The sequence below is a fragment of the Sinocyclocheilus rhinocerous genome, unplaced genomic scaffold (assembly GCF_001515625.1).
Source record: "Sinocyclocheilus rhinocerous isolate Xijiao unplaced genomic scaffold, SAMN03320098_v1.1 scaffold2267, whole genome shotgun sequence".
In the NCBI taxonomy this organism is placed as follows: domain Eukaryota; kingdom Metazoa; phylum Chordata; class Actinopteri; order Cypriniformes; family Cyprinidae; genus Sinocyclocheilus; species Sinocyclocheilus rhinocerous.
Genome location: NW_015625573.1, coordinates 411,061 through 431,125, shown reverse-complemented (window position 1 = coordinate 431,125; position 20,065 = coordinate 411,061). Strand labels below are relative to the sequence as shown.

Genomic DNA, 20,065 nt, shown 5'->3' with positions numbered 1-20,065 from the left:
CAGGGTTTAATTTGGTTTTGTTTGTGTATGTTTTTTTGATTCTCAAAGCCGTGATTCCCATTCACTTCCATTATAAGACTGACAGACTGCAACGGTTTGAGTAAAAAATCTTCATTTGTGTTCTACTGAAGAAACAAAGTCACCTACATCTTGGATGCCCTGGGGGTAAGTAGATTAACATCAAATTTTCATTTTTGGGTGAACTATCCCTTTAATGTGTAATCTAGACAACTGTTAAAAAGTCAGTAAGATATTTTTTAAGATATTAATAGTTTATTCTGTGTGGACCCATTAAATTGATCAAAAGGGACAGTAAATATATTTATAATGTAACAAAAGATTTCTGTTTAAATGCTGTTCTTTTGAACTTGCGACTTACCAAAAAAAAAAAACATAAACAAAACGTATGTAACCTAAAATAATACTATTGGTTGAACATTTTAGTTTGTTAGCCTAGTCTTTCTTAAAAGTGCGAAAATAATCCTTAATGGGATCTGTAAGAATCCATTAGGTGGAATATGAACCAGAATCGTTAAACTAAATGAACAGAGCACAATTTGTTTTCATTCAGGAATGCGAATTTACTCAAAGGCTGATGAAAATTCACACTGCACTCTGTGTGTCAATCTGCAATTTATACTGCTCTTGGTGTGAATAGGCTGCAAATCGCATTGACATGAGACAGTTATTTGTTTGGTATGTGACATTTAATTAGCTTTTGATTCCACTATTTCAAACAGATACGGCATCAGCCCGGAGAATATTATCCTGTATGGACAGAGCATTGGCACGGTGCCCACGGTGGACTTGGCATCACGATATGAGTGTGCGGCTGTGATTCTCCACTCCCCTCTCACCTCTGGCATGAGGGTGGCCTTCCCTGACACTAAGAAGACTTACTGCTTTGACGCATTTCCCAAGTGAGTACCAAAAAACGCTGGGTTCCTGTTTGTCTTCAATTATTTGTGTGTCATTACCATTTTATTGGAGGTTTGACAGGGCATCATCATTGCAGTTTGTTTATGAGCTGATGATTTGCCTTGTCATGGCCAGCACAGATTGCTGCTATTTATGAGCAATTCATTGGGTTTTGGTTTTGGCGAGAGCAAACAGAGTGGGTTGTGATGTGGATTGCTGGTGGAGATTATACTGAGCTTCTTGTTTCGACACAAAATGATTATCACACATTGAAATATATAGCCTAGATGCAAAACATTTTTCAATCTTAGAATTAGACCTTCAGCACTTGATTAAAGGAAATAAGGCTTTTTTTTCTCTTCATGTTTCATTACAATCATTTTCATTGTTGCATGTCGGCTGTGAGGGAGGTTGGCTCTACATTTGGTGTCACTCAGTGCCAGTGTAGCAGAACACATGGTCGCCATACAGCTTCAGTCAAAACCACCACTGTTCTCACACAACTGCTGTGTAGTTGGCAGGCAGCTGTTTAGTTTGCTGGCACCCACACACACATGCATACAACACATGCACCACTTGAATTTACAAAATGTAGTTAGCTACATAACAATTTGTAATTGTTGTTATTATTTATAAGTATTTGTATGTGCTGTTCAGAAATTTGTAGTTAGAGTATGTAATTTTTTTGGTGCTGACCAAAATTAACAACAGTAGAGTAAAAACAGTAATATCGTGAAATATTATTACAATTTAAAATAATAAATATTTCTATTGTCTTATATTTTAAAATGTAATTGATTCCTGTGATGACAAAGCTGAATTTTCATCAACCGTTACTCCAGTCTTCAGTGTCACATGATCCTTCAGAAATCATTCTAATATGCTGATTTGCTGCTCAAAAAACAGTTCTTTTAATTATCAATGTTGAAAACAGTTGTGCTGCTTATTTTTGTGGACACTTGTGATAGATTTTTCACCATTATTTGAATAGAACAGCATTTATCTAAAAAAAAAAATGTATCATTATAAATGCCATTATAAACTTTTGATCAGTTTAAATGGGTCATTGCTGAATAACAGCATTAATTTCTTACAAGAAAAAAAAATGCTGACCCAAACATTTTAAAGGTAGTGTATATACTACTATTACACATTATGTATTCAGCTGTTAAATTATAGAGTAAATTTAAAATATCTGTCACAAAAAGTCAACATCACAATTTGAGTAAATAAGTGTATGAGTGAATAAATAGTGTGTGTTCCACAGTTATTGTTAAGTGTTCATGAGATCATCAAAAATGACAAATTAAATACAACTGATAAATTCGAAATAGCTAAATTTTGAGCTATCGCGCTACTGAAAATTTAGTTGGAGCTGACATTAATCTATGGGGTTTCATTGATCATATATGTCAAGTGTGAAATGAGCTTTTCAATCTATTAATAAAGTATTATTTTTCTCTGTGTGTATTGGGGAAGTTGTTTTTCTTCTAACACCCTGTGTCCAATTGTGTGTCCCTATTTCAGCATTGAGAAAGTGTCTAAAATCACGTCTCCAGTGTTGATCATCCATGGGACGGAGGACGAGGTGATAGATTTTTCCCACGGGCTGGCCCTGTACGAGCGCTGCCCCAAAGCCGTGGAGCCGCTGTGGGTGGAGGGAGCCGGACACAACGACATCGAACTGTACAGCCAATACCTGGAACGCCTGCGTCGTTTCATCGGGCAGGAATTGGCCGCACAACACGCCTAAGCTCTCCTCCTTCTCCCTCTTGTCATCCCACCATCTCCCAGTCCGAGCAAAAGTGTGATGGATGCGTCAGTAACTTATTGAAGGCTGCCATTTTGTATGGACAACGTTACTGTTGGGGCAGCTTGACAGATGCTCCACTGCTCAGATTTGTTTTCTTAAGTGTTTTCTTTTTTCTCCCTCCGTTTGTCGTCTCCTTGTACATGTGAACGTGCATGTGTGTACGTATGTGTGCGCATGGGAACTCTGGGGGATGGAAGTGGAATTACTCTGGGGCAAGAATGGATGGACGAATTCCTCTGCCGGTTTCAGTCCAAAGGAAATCAGACGCTGTCCTGTACCTCCAACCTGATGCTGTTTCTCAATATCTGAGCATTCATTGTCAGTTGAGTGGTTCGCTTCTCCGACCTGCTCCCATGATGCCTCAGCCTGAGAGATTTTCACTTCCCACTTCTCGTCAGGCAACCTAAAATAGCTAAATGTCAGAGCCTGGCAAATGTCCTAGCCTTGCTGACCCTGTAGGATGAAATAAATCCTGAAAGAATTTCAGGATTGAGTTTTGAAGCATCCTACACGGGTGCATTGATGCCCACCTCTGCATCTTCATTCATTCTTCGAACCATTTGGCTTCCTCTGGATGGCTCTTGTGCCCAGGTGTGTGGGTCTGTTCTCTCATATACCCTGCAGGATGCTGACCTCTATGCACTGACGTTCCCTTCCAATGAGGTTTTGCCTTTGTGAAAGCTGAGCTTGGGATGAGATGACACCTGATGATCTACACGGCTCTAGGCAGGGAAAGCTCGAATGCTGGGATGCTGGCTTTTGTTTCCAGCTTTATCAGTCTATTTTTTTTCTCTTTTCTGTCTCTTTCCTTTCTTCTCAGCATGTGAGGGTGTCCATAGCACCCTGAGGTGAAAGAAACTGGGAGGGCTGCTCGCTCATCACATTTCAATGAAAACACCACACTTGGGATGACATGATACGGTATATATTCACATCCAGATCCATACGTCATGTTTCTGAACTGTTGGGCCAGTAGAAAGATCAAGGTTTCATTATCATGTTGGGACTTTCCTAAAGCCAGATCTTCGGCGTAGCATTTCCACCTTCATTCTCAAGTAGATTAACGTTTTAAATGGGTTTTGGGTTAATAAATGTTTTAACTGTGTAAGAATGACTAATGCACACAACACAGGAAGCAGTCAGAGGTAAAAACACAAATTACTTCTGAACACTGTGGCAATGACACACAACTCGCAACCAGTTTTTCTTGTTTTTAGCCTGACGTCAGGTATGTTTCTCTTGTTGGCATTCAAATTGGAGCTCAAGCGATAATTGTGCATATTTACTCTTGTCTCTTTGTTGATTATGTTTAAGCAAATCATTTCAAAGCAGAGCTCATCATTTAAAGACTCTTCTTAATGATAATAAAGGATTTCCCTTTTTCATTCAATGTCAAATTGCTAGTTAGTGGCACATGGTTTAATCCATCTAAGTAATGTTCTGAGCTGTGGTGGGTTTAAAGATTATAACTAGCAATAAAGACATAACAATGAGGTCATCTAAAACCTATTTTTGCCGTCTCTAGTCAAGCTGCTTGTCTTCAAAGGGAGTTTGTCTGATATGATCTGGGTGCAACTATGACTCTTAAAGTTATCAGTTTGTATTATGGTTAGGAAGATTTGAAAAACACTAGCCGTGAATTCAAAATCATTCAAAGGTGTCTTTCTTTCAGTCTAAGCTTTTCAACTGTGAATTATCAAGGGAACTTGCTGCTATAGATCTCGATTGAACGATCTCAATGAAATTAAAAGGGCCGAACCCTGCAACCTTTTGTTGTTTTCCGATGCATCAAAGACTACCAAGCCTTCTCAGTGAGATAAGACATCGATTCCTCTTTATGGCGGGAATCCATTCTTGCCCTTTTAACACCGTGGGCTGCACAGCCATTCTGGATTCCACACAACAATTTGTTTAATTCGATTAATTAACTTCAATATCTTGTCAGGGTACATTTTTGCTAGACGAGTACTGATTTTATGGCACCAGAGTTGATTAGACATCAAATTTCATCTCTAGATATCCCGTTGATTGTCTTTTTTTCTGGTTAACCTTTATTCATCCACTCCACTTGGTCTATTATTATGTGCTCTGGTTAAACTGACTCCCATTAATGCACAAAGCACAGTCATTCTGTATTCCGAAAACACTGGTTTGTACATAATATCTGAAACCTAATTCCAGGAAATCTGGTTCCATGTTTCATCATGCATTTAAGTATGTAATCTGAGGTTGGACACAAGAGGCTTGTTCTTTCTCCATTCTAACCAAAGATGACAGGTGTTGGAGTTGCAATGGCCACCCACTGCCATTTGTCAGCGCTCAGATGTTGATTGAAGGAGGAGGCGGCAGACTTTAGCTGTTTGGACAGAGCCAGGTCTCACACAATACAGGCTGCTGTTGATGACGCGAGGGGAAGTTTTTGTGTGGACTGTTGGTGCGTGTTTACCTCCTGTAAGACACAAGTGTTTGGAGGGCCAAAGCAATATCGACTTGGAGCCAGCAGACTGGATGTGTGGATGCTCTGTGTGTGCATACGAGAGGGGAGGACGTTGTTTTGGGGTGGGGCTGGAGTTACCCAGAGGCTCCATCCCAACACATTCAGATTCAACTCTTTTTATTAGGAAAGTAAGTTATAGAAATGTCTTTTTAAAACTATCAGATGTACGTACTGTATAACATTGTTTGAGAAGCTTAATCTTGAGGTTTGAGAATCTGTTTTTTTTTTATCTTAATGGATAGGGAGCAAGAGTCATTGGGGTGTTATTGTTCTATCCTTTTATGCATTATTCTAATGTTGTTTTTAGTTTTAATTATGTCTTTTTCCTTTTCCAAAAATAAAAAAAAAGAGATCTTAGAAAAAATTATGAACTGATAATTATTGTAATTCTCTTTTTTGTAACAGGACACAGGAACATCAAATTTATATAGCAATATATTATTTATTGTTTTACACATGTATATATATATATTGGTTAATATGCTTTAATTGATAATTATTGTAAATTATTATAATCATTTCATTGTCAAATTATTGTAAACCTAACATCGCACAGGAGTGTCATATTTATACAGCAAAATATTTACATTTAATATTTTATGTATTTTTACATTACATTACACTTATTTACTTTTAATACATTATAATTAGATAATTATTTCATATTTTTAAAATAATATTTGATGTATTTAATCTTGAATGGGATGAATTGGTAATTTAATAGGAACATCACCTTTACACGCAGATGTATTTATTTTATATCAATTATATTAATTATTTATATTTAAATACATTTAATACATTTATATTTAAATATCTTCTATATTATTTAACCTTGAACTTGACCATATGAATTGATCATTATTGTAAACCTATTTTCATGTAACATGCTAGATCTGTATGCTGAAGACGTAATACATTTAGAATAATTTAATACATTTACATTCACATTTAATACGTCTCTTTTGTATTTTAAAATGTGATATCCATATTTAATATGAACTTGAAATTATGAATTATTAGCTATTGTAAATCTCTTTTCTTATAACTGCACTCAGAAACATCACATTTATATGGTGATATATTTTACAGGCTGAGCTGATTTCCCAGAATCCTTGGGCTACAAACATCCTCAGGAATCGTAAAACAATGGTAGCAGCTCACCTGCATATTAAATTGTGATCCTCAACTCCTGTGGCACAGACATTAAGTCCCAACAATCAATGATGAGGCTTTTATAATTCAAGGCACAGAGAGAAACATTCTGATGTGTGAGCGTGACAGATAACGCTCTGTTGCCGTTGGCCGTGTTTTGTTTATTCATCATGTAGCTGCATTTTTCTTTTCATCTATGTAGTCTTCTCCTCAGATTCATCAGTTAATGCCAAACTGGTCTCAAAACTCTTGATTTGAATCTTCCTATGCAAAACAAACCAGTACAAGAGGGTATGCATGTGGGCGTACAGAGAGAACAGAGTCGCTGAGGCTTTCTGGAACAACAGATGGGTTCTGTTATTATCTGTAACAAAAAAACTCCAATTATCTGCCTCGTTTTAATTACTGCCCTGCAAGCTTTGGCATGACCCAGACTATCAGTAACAGCTACAGTCAAGAGGCATTAGTACTGCCATGGGATTTAAGGCCTTCTGTTAAACACACACACACATGCCTACTTCTGAACATGTATGTGGATATGCACACAAAACCTTGTTTCTACAGTCTAATCACACTTGGATTATTCCCACAATACCAATTTGCTTACATTCAAATGCATCACATTAGTTTGAGACTTGCTGTAGATGTGATATGCCAGATACATGGAACATTAAAGGAATATTCCGGGTTCAATTCAAGTTAGGCTCAATCTACAACATGGGGCATAAAGTTGATTACCACAAAAATAGATTTGGACTTGTATTTGATTTGGTAACAGTCAGGTATTTACAATGGAAGTGAATGAGGTCAAGCAGTTAATGTTAAAATACTGTATTGCCACAAAATGTCAACCACATTTTAATGTGGACAAATCGCTTACAAACATTTGTTGCCATGACAACATAAGCCTAAAATAAGCCAACAATTTTTTTGTTGAAAATTCAGATTTCCAGTTTTATGCACATTCTATGTTAGGCCTAACTCGTCGATTATTCTCGGTGCAGTGCAAGTTTTGTAAATGTATGTCTTTATTTCAGCACACTCCAAAGGTAGATAGATGACTGGACGAAAATAAGACATTTATCATTGGTAGCTTCAGGAGACGTGATTGTTTTTTACCATAGCTATGTCTTCCTTTGACTCTTGAGTTTGTATGGCAGTTTGCCTGAGGCTTGCTAGGGGGAGATGCAGTGCAGATTTCACATCCGACCACCAGGGGGCACTCACTACATTCTCAATGCACTGAGACACACATTCAAATGGCTAATCAACTATTCTGTTAGACATAAATGTGAAAGAAACTATGCTTCGTTAGTGTGTTGTACGTCAAACTTAAATGATCTGCTAAAATACAACGTAAAACAACCTTTTCAACTGATACCTACTCTCAAAGCTACTTCCAGCATTATTTATGCAATCAGGAAGGGCATTTCCATGATAAATCTATATGGGACATAAATAAAGAGTTTCATCTATAGACCAGATCTGACAAATGTGAATATATCATATGAAAAGTATCATAAACAGCACTTTCACATTCCACTTTTTAGTGCCATATTTACATTAATCAGATCTGCTATAAAGATGAAGCTCTTTATTAGAGATGATGGAAGTAGATTTTAGAATAGCTATCAGTTTAAAAAACAGTTTTTTTTAAACACTATTTTTTAGCGGTGGGATCCAGCACACTAACAAGGCAGCACGTTTGATATTTGATTAATGTGATTTGATGTTTGCATTGACTTTCTTTTACTACATGCTGTAATTAGCATCATTGGTAAAACTCTTCCTTCCACACCACAGCCACAAAATATGTGTTTGCACTTCATTACAGAGTGTTTCATATCTTCACTGTCATCTGAGGTCTGCATCTCTTTGCCATTAAAGAAATCTGTGCTGCAGTCTCACTGTGGAGGGGGAAAAACATCAGAAGTATGTGTTTAGTCCTCACTGTGTTTGTGCCTGTGTCTACCACACTGCTAAACATACAAACATATCCCAGAGTGCTTGTGAAAATAGATAGATCTTTTCATGGAAACCAACCAAGCTGGAATATTACGTTGCATTTGTCACGGTTATTATTTTGTGTACTTTTCTTGAATGGTCTTGAGCATTTTTTCCAAGACCAGCTACGGCCCCCGAGGCCAGCGGTGTCATATGGTTCTGCTTTGCTCACATTTAGCTTTGTTTGGTTGATTTATTGTGGTCCAAATTGACCTGGATATTGGGTAATTGAAGATTCGGGGACAGTAGGCAAAATGGATGCAGTGCCTGCGGATATAGAGTTATTCCTGCCCTCTTTCCAATATTGACAACCTCTTATGCTGTAATCCACTGTCGTATTTGTTTAGAACATTTTTGGACTGTTTCTGCTTGTAAACACTACTTGATCTGTTCATGTTTTTCTCTTGATGATTTTCAGATGAGAAAGATTTTTGCACTGGAGAAAGCTTTATTTTGGACAGAGGACTCATATTTTAGCAATGTATTGCTTACTTGTGGATTACTGTGATGTTTTTATCAGCTGTTTGGACTCTCATTCTGACGGCACCCATTCACTGCAGAGGATCCATTGGTGAGCAAGTGATGTAATGCTAAATTTCTCCAAATGTGTTCAGATGAAGAAACAAACTCATCTACATCTCGGATGGCCTGAGGGTGAGTAATTTTTCATTTTTGGGTGAACTATTCCTTTAAAAAAAAATGTTTTCGTTTAGAATAGTAACATTATTTCATTGCCATTGCATGAATGGTGTTTATTAGCATGCTTATTTGTTTTCTTAGTATTTTCAGCTCCAGTTTGTGAAGAAGAAAGCTGTTGGCTATGATTATATGCAACTTTAATCAACATTGTCTTTGCACAGAATTCAATTTTGTACCTAATGCAGTGCATAAAATGCACTTTATATGGATGAACAGAACAGATTATACTCTTTCCAGATATCAGCACCAAGGTCACGAGAGCTGTATTGCAACCCTCAAACTCTCCGCCATCTGGTTCTGGCATGAGATGTCATCACTCTATCTTTTTATCTCACATCTTATGTCTGGAATCATGTATGTGCCGGCTACATTCGGTATCAGTAACATAGAGGTTAGAGAAACAAATCATGACAAAGATTAAATATGATACATAAACTTCTGCCCTGAGACCATTTATCATTTAATAACATATTAGTGTGTGACCTTGGCCAGGCGGATACAGGAATTGGACCGAAACATATTTCACGTGGATGTAATATAACTTCGAAGACTTAGCCTTCATCAGCAGTAAAAAATAATTCACCTGCCACATCTGCCCCGTTCATGATTTTCTCTGTGTGTGATATGATTTTGTGGCATTGTCATTTTAAAAATCATTCTGTCGTTTTACACCCTCTGCATAAATAATTCAGCTTTTTAAACAGCCAAATTCAGATACAGTACATTGAACATTGTTGAGAGCACTCAAGTTGAGAGCACGCTGTCTCACAATAGATTGCAAGCATGAGTTGAACACAAGTAACATGAGTAACCTAAGAACATTACTAGGCTAGATGAAAAATAATGAGAAAAAAAGATTCAAAACTATCTTGTGTCTGTTTTCTTAGCATTTTTGACTCTGAGTTTGTGAAGAAGAAAGCTGCCGGCTATGATTATGATTAGCTTTAATCAACATTGTCTTTGCACAGAATTCAGTTTTGGTGTGACTGCAGTGCGTAGAATACTGAACATTCTGTTTGGTTTGACTCTTTATATTATATATATATATATATATATATTGCAATTTGTGGCTCTTTTGTGAAATTTTAAAGTATACTTCTGCTTAAATTTAATGCTTTACAGTAGTCTGTCAGTTTCATTTAATCGCTTTACACAGACTGACATCACTCATTAATCTAAAACATTCTGTCACCATACATTAAGATATACAAACTTTAAATAAACCTCAGACGACATCTGCAACAAACGCTGTGAATTTATCACTCTAACAAACCCGTGTAATTCATCATCACAGAATATCTGTTGTGATTTTACTGTTTACATTTCATTGTCGTTCCATGTTGTTCACTGGAATGCTTTCGCTGTGTTCTTTGGAATGAGTCCAGTGTTGCACAAAACTCCGGAATCTTTGAAATGTCCTGTGCCGTTAACAGTTGGGTTCCATTACACAATCGTGGGGAACTCATCAAACCGTCCCTGAGTGGGCAGCAAGCATGTGAGATGGCTAGAAATACACCCCTCTGCTCCTGGGCTGACATTTTTAGAAGTATTTTACCAAACTCATCTGAACATTTATAGAGAGGTGAAACAAAAACCGTTGTCTCCAGGGCAACACAACGAAAGCTAAACGGTTACAAGAGCCCATTGTGTATTTTCAGATAGAGTAGGCAGTTAGGCCTATCATTCAGCAGGCTGTCGAAGATAAATAAATGAACCCACATTTCTTTATGCTTTTTTCTTTCTAGAGGCTTTTAATGTCCCTGACACTCACACCAGCCCCTGTTTATTGCTCTGGGATCATGTCAGGTGTGGGTTGCTGGCGGGTCAGTGGCTGCAGTGTGTTCAGCACTCTGGATGAGGTGAGATCTCTAATCTGCTCGCAGTTAGACCGCCGTGACGACCTCATCACAGACCGCAGCTGCCTTACCAAACAAGACCTTCAACTGTGGCACATAGACCAATGAGAAAAGAGATATGAGACTTTTCTATTGCTTTATCTTCTCTTTTCTAATATTTTACACAATGACAATAATAAGAAGTCAACTACAATAATAAAAAGTAAAAATCTTGTTTAAAACACGTGGCGAGTTCTTGGGAATTTACTTTTTTCAAGGTAATTTCAGGGTAATTCACACACACACACACACACACACACATATATATATATATAGAAAGAGAGAGAGAGAGAAATTACCTAGAAAAATATATTTAAATTGAAAATAGACAATAAAATGAAAATAGACAAGGAAAACATGTATGAAACCAGCATGAACACAAAAATTACATGTCTAAGAACTTGCCACGTGTAGATTAGATTACACAAATAGATTAAAAAAAAAAGATTTTTTATTATTGTTGTTGTATTTGGGGTGTCACTCTGCATGAGATTTTTACAACCTGAATTAATCTTGCTTTGTCATAAATGGGTCACATTATCATTTTAATACATTTTAATAATCTTATTGACCTTGAAGCATAGTCATGATGGTCCGCAGGAGTCCTCTCTGATATCATTGTCTGTTTTATGATTTCCCCCTGCATGTTTATTCAAGTTTATTAAACCACACGACTTTGATTCAGAAGACAAAAGTTTTTCAAAAATGTAATAAGCAGTTTTGTTATGTCAAACTACTTAAGTTTTTTTTTTTTCAAGAATTTCATTCTTTTAATCAGGTCTTTTTCTTAATTATGATATCACTGTTGTATTACCCTGACATTTTCGATTTTTATGCCATCCATAAAAAAATCCTTATCATAGAAGAGGCGTGTTCTAGTCATTGTATGTATGAATTGCATTTTAATGTATTACTGAATAAATTAATAGATAAGACCACAAAAACAAAGAGCACAAAATGTCATTGACCCAGCTACCAAACTCCCCTCTCAGCACAATAGATTGTTAGACTGGTCCAAACCGGCTCCATTTTTATCAGCACTGGACATCTACCAAGTTCAAATGACTTGTAATTGCATTTGCATTCACGAATGTTGAGTCAAGACTCCATGGAGAGTATGTTTATTGAGACGCAAGTAATAATGGCTGTTGATTCGATTTGTACATGTGCTTGCGATTATAGCAAAAACAGTAAAGAAAGAGGCTTGGATTTGGGTGGCTGACAAAAGTCACCTAGGGCTCAACTTATTGTTGCATTTGGCACTTGTTGCATGGTTTTCTGCTCATGAAAAAATAAGACTTTGGAGCTTTTAGACAGCTATATGATTGAGAATATGTAGACCATTAGGCTGTTTGGCTTCAAGCCAGCACAATGATCTATAGGGTGCTGGTTCTGGTTCACTTACGTCGGTGCTCGTGCTGGGGCTGGTGTTGTTTGGATGCCGATTTTGGAAAGTTTTTGCTGGGATGGGCATTTAAAAAAATCTGAAATTCGCTTTTGCGCCATTATCTCCTTGTATCAAAGTTAATCTTGTTCGCATTCTGTATAGTTCATGGCTGATACCACGCGCCAGCGTCACGTGTTCATGAGGATTAGGCTAATCATCCCATATAGAAAACATCACAAGTAAAATTAATAATGTTTATAAAGATAAACATGGGTTTATTATAGCCCACTTACAATTTACATTTCAGAGATCATTACAAATAAATTATTAAATGCTAAAACGGAATAAATTTAAATGAACAAACTTGGCGTTGCATTTGCAACCATGTGAAAACAGGGGGTGCTGCAGCCACCTCAGCACCCCTACTTCCCGCGTCCCTGCTGATCACATGCAATGCTACAATATATGTCATTACCCAGAGATATCACATTGCACCTCATAATGTGGCGTAATGTTGACCTCACTGTTCTTATCTCGCCAAATCACCCATGTATACACCTGGCAACCAGCGTTAGTCTGGAGCAGAAGACAGGAACATTATTTTAGCATTGCGACTGTTTCAGAGTTAGCACTGTGCTGATTCAGGGTGATCTTTGGTTGCTTCTCTAGCATGAGTAAAAGCTCAAAAATGTTGCTCTTCAAAGTCCTTTGTCTCTGATAAACTGCCTCATTTCGTGTTCCCAACATGGTTTTGTGACCTGGGTTTGAAGCAAATGCTCAGTTTCAGAACAGCAGTGTGGGATGAAAGCCAGGAAGAACAAAACTGTGCTTCTCTTTTGTTTATTTATTTGTTGTCAGTTCCATATCGCTCTCTTGCGAGAGCTTTACTTCACATCAGATGTGGAGAAGTGAACAAAGAGAGATGTTTCCCTCAAAGTTTCTTTGGCCTAATTTGATACTTTTTATTAAAAGATCACAATAAGGAAAATCGTACTGGGTAATTGTGAACCATTGGGGCTCAGCCAACTCAATTACGCCAACCGTGACAGCAGCAAATCATACTGACTTTGTGTGCAAGGGCCTGAATTGTCACAATGGTTCTTATGCTGTCTTTACTCTAAATCATGTATGATATACATAAATCACACACAGATGTTTTCTTTTTCTATGCGTAAACAATTAGTTTCAGTCATGTTGAAGAAATGCACGAGTTCATTAAGAGGGACTTTTCAGGTGTGTTTATTATCTGTCTGATAATGTCAGTCTATTTGTCATTCATGTACATGCCCAAGGCATCTTCAGCTGATGAAGTCACTAACTCTTGAATAACGCTTTACTGTTTGCACTGAGCCGACTCATCTATTATTGTCTAGACTCCTTACTATAACTTGAGTATGATCACAGATAGAGGAATGAGGAAAAGAAGAAGAGACAGGAGGAGAGCTTTGTTATTATTACCCTCCCTAACTGTCTTATGAATATCTCACCTGTATACACATTTTTTAAATACTTTTTTTTTTTTTAATCTTCAGTTGAGATAATATGTAATTGTAAATGTGTGCAGCCCAATGGCTCCAAAAAGCCACAGAAAGGAATATAATATAGCGGAGTGTTTTAATTGACTGGATTTTGATACAGGCTATTATTTATCATTCTGTCGCTTTTAGGTCCCCTGATATGTGCATAACAGAAAGAAACAGATTATCATCTTGAGAGTGTTTAAGCCATCTTTACGTGTACTTGCTTCAAATTCAGTGTAAAGACAATGCAGCATAAAGCTGTACTAAAATAGGAAAATATGGCAGCCCTCAAACACTAAAAAGAAGGCTCTATTGCAGCTATGTACTATGAAACATAGCCTACTTTATGCAAATATGTGAACGCAAATGCTTGTATTCGTTGTCGCTTTCCAAAGTATGTCAGACTGTAATTCATATAGCAGGTGTACTGTCGAGTGGATTCTGATTGGCTGTCAATGTTCTTATTGTTCATCAGGTAGAATTCATTCTGAAAGCTATTCTCACGATATTTTTCCTTTGTGGCGCTTTCATTGTAATTGTGGTGTGGAGTGCCATATTGTCATAGAATTAGAACAATTAATAAAATGGACTTTATAGTTATTTATCATCATACTTATGTCCTTTGGTGCACACGTCTATGTGAATTCAATTGAAACGGCATTTTAAATGAGAAAAAAAGGGCAATCGGGAATTGACTGTACAGGTTGCTGGAAGGGTGGGATTGTATTAGTGTCCTGCCCTCACGGTAGTGCACACGTCATCAGAGAAGAAATGTGATTGGTTAGGAAGAGAGAAATTTTGATTACGAAGGCACGTAAATTTTTTTAAAATAATGATGTGCACAGAGGAATCATCTATAATAAAAACTGCAGTATTCCATTAAAATAATAATAAATAAAATAAAATAAAATTGTCAACTTTGATTTAATGGTAACTTTAAAATGGGACCTTGCTTTGGTTCCGATCACAAATGCAGACATGGTTTTATGTTTACGCCGCTCGATGCAATGCAACGCGTAAACAGACAGTATAAGTCATTATAATCCGTATTTATGTCCCCACTGGATGCAACAAATGCCTCGTTTATAATGGGTTTTAATGTTTTTGTCTCATCGCTCCGGCGGGACACGCCATCATAATATGGTAAGGGCCATAACATTTCCGACACACGCTTGAGGTATTCGGCCAATCACAACGCACTGGATAGCTGGCCAATCAGAGCACACCTTGCTTTTTCAGACCGATGAGTTTTGTAAAAATCGACGCGTTTCAGAAAGGCGGGGCATAGAGGAGAAACAATAATGTACAGTACGTGGAAAATAATGTGTTTTTTGAACCTTAAACCGCATAAACACATTTCACTACACCAAATACACAAAGTAATGTTCTTTTTAGCAATATCATATGACCCCTTTAATTGCGTAAAATATGTTTCTAGCCTTCAACTTTTTCATTGTCACGATAGAATATGTATTCTCATTTATAATGTAGGCTATTGGTATTTTTATTATTAATATTTCATGTTTGTATATTCATATTTAAACCTTATATTTTAAATTGCCTCTGCAGTCAAAAGATGACTTTATTTTGATGCTTTTCAAGCTGGCTCGCTCGCTCTCTAAATTAAATTCACTTACGTTGCCACTTGCGCTTCTAAACCAAGACTAATCCCCTCATCCAAGTATCGCTGATTTATTTCCTAACCCCAAGTGATTAACAACAAATTAATTCCGCTCCAGTCCGCAGCTCTATTCTGCGTCAGGTTTTGGCATTGACTTGCGTTTGAATAGCTGTGGGTGACAGACTTACAACAGCGCTGAGATAGCAAACGCGTGATCTTTCTCTCTCAGACCAAACGCCGCAGGCTACACGCCGGAGATTGCTGGAAATATTACTTTTCTGCCAGACAATAAGAGTTTCCTTTAACGGGAGTCTAGAGGCTGGACTCAAATCATAGGCAGCGACGCGCGCACCAAACAAACGAACGTGCCTTTTTGTCCACGCGCTCAGGAGCGTGTACATTCTAGTGGCGCAGCACTGAATAACTGCTGTAGCGGTAGTTGATTGGTAAGGCAAGTGTTTTCAGCCCAGACAGACACGTTTTCATAAGGCACAGCTGGTTGCGCTGGCGTGGACTGTTTTTGCCATCATTTGTTAGACATAAGGCAGTTTATCCCCACTTATAGCAAACGACTTCTTGGATACTGGATGGCTGTCCGAAGGGGAATAGCCTACATCGGGTGCAGGACTAAGCCAGGAATGCCATTTGTTCACGAGTAGCATAAACGAGCTTTGTTGCGCGGTGTTTTTTTACCCGGGGACAGGTGTTGTTGTGTACGTTGGGGCGGGGGTTAGTTGTTGGGGGTTTGGACACAGTTGTCTTAAGGATGTCAGATCAGGGATCAGATCTGCACAGAGACAGGTGCGATAGAGAGGAGTAGATTTCACGCGGACCCCTCCTCTCCTCTCCTCTTCTCTTCTCTTTTCCTCTCAGTCATTCTGGATTATAGTCCCGGGAGGCGAGTCATTCACAGAGAACCGGGCTCACCGTTTCCCGCGGCTGCTTGGTAAGTGTGCTGGTTTACCAAATTATAAGCTTCTGTTCTGTATTGAAGTAGTTGTTGCGGGGTTTGCCTCTCCATCTCACTATTGCGATGATGGGCTTGGTTCGGCGAGCGCCCCTGAATTGTACTGTTTTTACATACAGGGATATTAGTCTTAGAATATTGTTGTGATTTTTATATTCAGACATGATTTAGAGAATTGTTGGTTGTTCTGATTTGATTTTGTCCATGAAATTCGAGGTGTTGAAGCATACGGATGGAGGAATATAAATTAATTATTGACAATTGTTCACATTTTATAGTAATTGTCTTGAAAATATTTGTGTTGACAGCAATATCACATTACTTGCAGCATATTTGATCATTATTACAATTAGTTTGAGTTCTAAGTTATGACATTATTTTAGCAAATGCTAGTCTTAAAAGATTGTCTTCATTTTATTTCTCTTGTATGCCTCGATTTATTATTTTAATGCAGCTTTTTGCTCTCAGGTCGACTGCGTTTGTGCAGTCTTTTACAAGTGGATAAGTGCATTTCTTAAAACTGAGTGTACTTTCTCCAAACTCTTCACACAGTTTTCTTTTGTAACTTGATCTCAAATGCACTTAAATCCCCTAAACAAATGAACTCATTCCGCCATAAGCTGACTAACATTCACACTCATCAAAACACTGAGAATTTCAAGGTCTTTAAAAAAAAAAAAAAACAGAAACCAGGAGTCTTTTGTAAAACAAGAATGACACTTTATGTTGCATGCAGCGGTACAAGAAAAAAGCACAAATTTTATGCTTCAGCATGCCTTACTTTTTGCATATGGTAATTCCACAAATTTTTTTTAGCTCTGATACTGTAAAACAAAAACAAGCATCTGCGCATATCTGTGCAACACATCCACCTTTAATCCAATAGATTGGCACCAATATGGAAACATAATGCATCTATATCACTTTGAATGCCTTCTGTGTTGATCCTAGAAAAATCTCTTGGCATACATGATCTGTCCCAGTCAGCCATGTTTACATGACATTTCAAAGATGGGCTCTTTTGAATTGATGATAGCAAAATTGACAGCAAAATGTTGTCAGCTCAAAGGGAAATCATGTGGTTGGCCTGTTTTTCCTTTCTGTACAAATAGATAGCAGATTCTTGAACTTGCTCTTGTTCTTGCTACTTGTGAATATTTTTGAGACAGTTTTGAGAATATGTAGACTCATATCGTGGTTGTCTGTGAGTGAGAAAAGATTTCATGAATTTTGAATGATGTGGTCATTGAATGCAGTAACAAAATGATTTAAAGTTTAGTCTGCAGGCTTTTCTGTTGTGCTGACTGTTTGAAGACTTTTGGAAATGCACTATATTTAGAAATGCAATTATGACTAAAACCAGTTGTAAAAACTGTGAACGGTAGCTGTTAAATGGAACGTAAATCTAGGTTTCATTGTTCTTTCCTCATTCACCCTGTTTCTCATGAACTGACATTTAGAGCTGCACTCTTAAAAATAAAGGTTCCAATTACAACCAGAAGGATATTACTGTCAGATTTCATAGCAGGACCTATTTAAGTTTCACAGAGAGCTATTTAATCTGTAGTTCTTTAGGAAGCCTATGTTCTTTCTCTATGAGCTTTTAGAACCCACACACCAGCACACTGATCTGAAAACCCTATAATAAAACATCAAGAGCTCCTTTAGTCTACAAAGAACCACATAGCTCATTTACAGTCGAATACAGTTCTTGATAGGCACCTTGAATCTAAGAGAGTGCGGTTGGTGTTTATGCGTGTTTGTTTTACTTGCCATATCATCCAGGTGTTTGACCATACACCCATTTAACAGCTGTTAATTTCCCACCAACTAAGTGGGTCGCATTGTGTCAGAATAGTATTTTTTTATCTTCCTTTCTCAAAATGAGGGTGAACTTTCATGAATGGCTGGCTCTTCAGCACCGGTCCGTCTGCTGCTTCGCTGTGAGACACGGTTTTTGTCATAGTCCCCCTGTTTCAAATTCAAATAGCCATTGCGCTGTCTTTTGTTATCCTTTAAGGTTTGTGGACTGGAAAAAGAGAAAGAAGGAGTGAAGTCCCTAAGGGTGAGAGCGTTTTAAAAGAACCCGGGAGAGAGAGCAGATGAGAAAGGAGCTGAAAAGTGGAGACAATGTCTGTTAGTGAAGGAAAGGTAAAGATGTGGATAGGATAGCAGCCTGCTTTCTCCACCAACAACTCTGGCTTATTGGACAGGAATTGTTCTTTTGAGGCAAAAACTCAATTTTCTCACTGTCTACATGACTAAAGGTCTCAAGCACGATAACAGTCATTAGAGCTGTTCAGTTTTTGCATTGTGAATTGGGTTATCATCATCCATTTTCTTTGTTTGGTTTCAGTCCAGTTTAAGCGCTCACATTTTTTCATTTCGACAGTCCCTGAGGCCCATGATTCATGACTGAGGGTGGCATTTGTGTGAGAGTGCCATTGACCTCTTTGAGCACACATACAAAACCACTCATTACACACTAAATTATCATTAGCATCACAGCACACAATGTGTGAAGTGCACAGGAAGTGTACGACTCGGAATAGATTGGTTTCAGTGTTCCCTTTTTAACTCCAATTGTTGCGCTGTATAGTTTTTTTATGAGCAAGAAGAATGAAGCAGTCACTTGCTCTGTAGTTGGGTCAATGATGTATAAGAGTGCCCATGATCTTTAAAAATCTAGTTTAAAACTTTTCAGTTCAGCAGGTTCTTAGAAGTGTGCTCTTTGTATGCATTAAAAAACTTAAAAACACTTTGATACTATTTTCAAGAAAAGCTTCCGTTTGATAATGTCAAGTGGTATAACCATTAAGTAGAAAAAAAAGATGATTCCGTACAATACATGAGAGTACACATCCATTATTTTCCAAAAAAGTTTTTAAATATTCTTTTAAAGGTGGTTGGAATTTTAATAAATAAATTAAAGTATATACATTTTAATTGACTTCTTATCGACCTTGCCACATAGTCTATGAAATAATATCCTGTTAAATGTTGTTGTTTTTTTCTTTCTGCAAGTTGGTTGGACCACAAGATTTTTTTTTCAAAGAAATAGTAATATAATATTTTGAATATTTTCTAATTATTTTCCGATGGAGATTTTTTTATTTGATAGAATTTCACCCTAACATTTTAGCCTGTATGCCACCCATAAAAGGAATCATAAGTTCATCAAAATAATTTTTTTTCATTCAGAAATTAAAAACTTGCTTATTATAAAATAGGTGTATTCAAGTGGTTGTATGTGTGGGAGAACCCCATGATGAAAATGCATTAAAAATGCGTGTTGCATTTTTAATGTATTTGAGTAAACCGATAGGACAAAAAGTTAGTCATGTCATTGACCCAGTTATGTTTCTGTTCTTGTTCTTAACAACTTCAATTCTTCTGCTGCCGTTGTTTTTTTGTATGTCTTTAATACACTTTACATCTTAACAGGCTGTTCAGCGGAGCCGTTCTAATCCACAGCAAACACAGAGCTGTTTTATTACCAGCCTTAGGTCGAGATGTGCAACATTCCCAACATGCAGTGAGCTCGAGCAAACATCCTGCTGATTTTACTGGGATGTAATTCGAAGGATAT

The 20,065-nt window shown here is 37.4% G+C and overlaps 2 protein-coding genes across 2 annotated transcripts in view; both read left to right on the top strand.

Moving 5' to 3' along the window:
* The window catches only part of LOC107750691 (protein ABHD17A), a 9,144-nt gene extending 3,569 nt beyond the window's left edge, over window positions 1–5,575 (top strand). The window contains exons 4-5 of the mRNA XM_016566204.1: window positions 741–920; window positions 2,446–5,575. Of these exons, the coding sequence (XP_016421690.1) occupies window positions 741–920; window positions 2,446–2,671 (406 nt within the window). The 3' untranslated portion in view covers window positions 2,672–5,575. The remainder of the gene's footprint in view (window positions 1–740; window positions 921–2,445) is intronic.
* A 10,080-nt stretch (window positions 5,576–15,655) lies between these two features.
* Window positions 15,656–20,065, top strand: part of LOC107750685 (semaphorin-6B-like) — a 119,212-nt gene continuing 114,802 nt past the window's right edge. Inside the window, exon 1 of the mRNA XM_016566191.1 lies at window positions 15,656–16,455. The gene's annotated coding sequence lies outside the window, so the exon portion shown is untranslated. The remainder of the gene's footprint in view (window positions 16,456–20,065) is intronic.